The sequence below is a fragment of the Echinops telfairi genome, unplaced genomic scaffold (assembly GCF_000313985.2).
Source record: "Echinops telfairi isolate 266 unplaced genomic scaffold, ASM31398v2 ScPeMD7_17;HRSCAF=63, whole genome shotgun sequence".
In the NCBI taxonomy this organism is placed as follows: domain Eukaryota; kingdom Metazoa; phylum Chordata; class Mammalia; order Afrosoricida; family Tenrecidae; genus Echinops; species Echinops telfairi.
In genome coordinates, this window is record NW_022103914.1 from 3,750,204 (window position 1) to 3,752,482 (window position 2,279).

The window sequence follows — 2,279 nt, forward strand, 5'->3', positions numbered from 1 at the left end:
GAATGACACAGTAGTACAAAGATGTCCAATTCTGGCTGACACGAGTGATTTCTTCCATGAACAAACAGCTCTGAGTAGTCGACCGTTGGTGCATGGGATTATGGGTACAAGCAATGCCAGCAGGGAAGCAAACTCCTGCAGGGCTTTGCCCAAGCTCCTACCCTTCCTCAGGAATGCCCACGGCTTGCTGTCCTCCTCTCTAACCACCTTCTGCAGCAGGAAGCTCGGTGGCTCTTCCTTTCCTGCGGAGATCCCAGTTGAGACACCACCTGCACCTGCACCCCAAGCACCCTTTCATCCACGGCAGCTCTGGCTTCCAAGGTGGGAGGCAGACTCCCAGACTCCAGGCAACGCCCTCACTGTTTTAAAAACTCATCCTTACACTCCAGCTCGCGAGGCCATCCACCAGGGCCAGCCCCCGTGGCGTGTCTCTGCTGGCTCACCACAAGGCAGCTGGGCACCTCAAACCCAAACCAGATAGACGATGCGGTTGTGCCCCAAGTGTTTGCAGAAGGCTGATTTCACTGCAGAGGGGAAGGAAACCACTTCAAGTAAACATGCTGGCTAGATGCCAACACGTGGGACCGTGTGCTGCGCCTCACCCGCTTCCAGCCTCACGCACGCTGGGGGCTGGCTTGGAAACTGGTATCCTCAGACTCAGGGACATATTAAAATACCGCACGTTAAGCTGCAGCATCTTCAAACCTGCGTAGTCTGGTTAGCGTCAACGGTCGTTCCGCATGAAGGCACCAGGCAGGAAGCCACCGGAGCCAGGGTTTTGTTTTCCAATTAAATCACCACATTGAAATGTCTCCAGTGTGGGAGGGGAAGAGGCCCTTTTGGATCCGGTCTGGAAAGAGCTCCTACAGGAGCCCTCCCCCCACGCCCCTCCAGTCGACTAAAGTGCAAATGAAAGGACTACCGGGTCCTTGCCAGGACGCTTCGGGGTTTGCCTCAACCAACAGTCGTCTCGCGTGCTAGTGGCCACGTCGGAGTGACTCTCTTTGTACTGGCCCGAGTTCCCATTCACAGCAGCCAGGAAGGTCCCAGATGGGCAGCCTGCGGCGCCAAGTCCTCAGGCCCCACCTGTGCCCTTCCACTGTGGTCACTTCCCTCACGCCTGTCCCGCTTCCTGCTTGCCACGGGAGGGTGGCTCCCACCAGTCCCCGGAGCGGCCAACGTGGCGCAGGCACTAGGGCCCTCCCTGGCTCTTCTGTCCTTAGAAGTAGTCTCTCCTCCTGCTCTCGTCACTGATGAACAAGGGGTTACACTGCCCGGGGAAAATGCAAGAGTGCCGGGAGCCCGGCAGTCCAGTGTAGGCCGGGTAGAGTCCGTTGTGTTCAAGTTCAGGATTCCTGACACCCGGGGGCTGGAGGCCAAAGAGAAAAGAAGAGCCGTCAGCGGGTTAATCTTGGCAGCGTTAGAAAAGCACGCTACCTTTTTTCATAAGCGGCAGGGGAAAGCAGACAGAAATGGCAGCGGCATGGCATGGCATGGCTGAGCGAGAAGCCACGCGGGCCCGTCTCTGGATGGACCTGGGGGTAGAGACGTTGCCAGTGTTTTCCAAGGAGATCTGCAGGGATATGGAGCAGGGGCAGCCCCAAGACTTCGGAGCCCCGGCGGGAAAGACCTGAATTACTCCTGTGTGATGATGGAGCCGGGGATTACCATCCTCTCACCAAAAATAGCCTCTTTGGAGGAAGTAGCCGCCTGACGGCCTCACGTTGTAAGCTCGGGCTCCGCTTCTACAAAGAGCCGAGCCTCCTATTTCTGGTAAGCAAAGACTGAGTTCATGTAAGTCCTCGACTGTATTTCTTTTACGGCAACTTCCTTGCTCGTGCCATGGAAACACGCAGCTAAGGTGAGGCCTGTGATGCCGACGGCTCAGGCCCAGGTGCTGCTGTGCACCTGGCTGACAGCAGGGCTGAGGAGCCCCAGTGGAGGAGGGCACGTGTGGGCACACGTGACTCAGATACCTGCTCAGTGATGCCTTCAGGAACGAGGCCTTTGTCCGGGAGCAGAGATGTCGGGGACAATACTTTGACTAGAGCCGAGTTTGCGACTACACAATGCTCTTCCCAGATCTCTTCCGGTTCTTCCACCAGATTCAAATTTCTCAAAACGAGTCCATCAAAGCGAACAGCGCCTTGGTATAAAACGCTCCCTTCCAGTTCCAAGTGTGACGCCTCACCATTAATTCCCATAGCAACTGGAGGGATTCTGGGAGCCCAGAGGATTATCCAGGGCTATGAAGTCCCCAGGGGACAAAGTTCCGTGTT

The 2,279-nt window shown here is 56.5% G+C and overlaps 1 protein-coding gene across 1 annotated transcript in view; it reads right to left on the reverse strand.

Moving 5' to 3' along the window:
• Positions 1 to 762: 762 nt before the first annotated feature.
• Positions 763 to 2,279, reverse strand: part of HEG1 (heart development protein with EGF like domains 1) — a 63,424-nt gene continuing 61,907 nt past the window's right edge. The window contains exon 17 of the mRNA XM_045287520.1: positions 763 to 1,369. Coding sequence (XP_045143455.1) covers positions 1,220 to 1,369 — 150 coding nt within the window. The 3' untranslated portion in view covers positions 763 to 1,219. The remainder of the gene's footprint in view (positions 1,370 to 2,279) is intronic.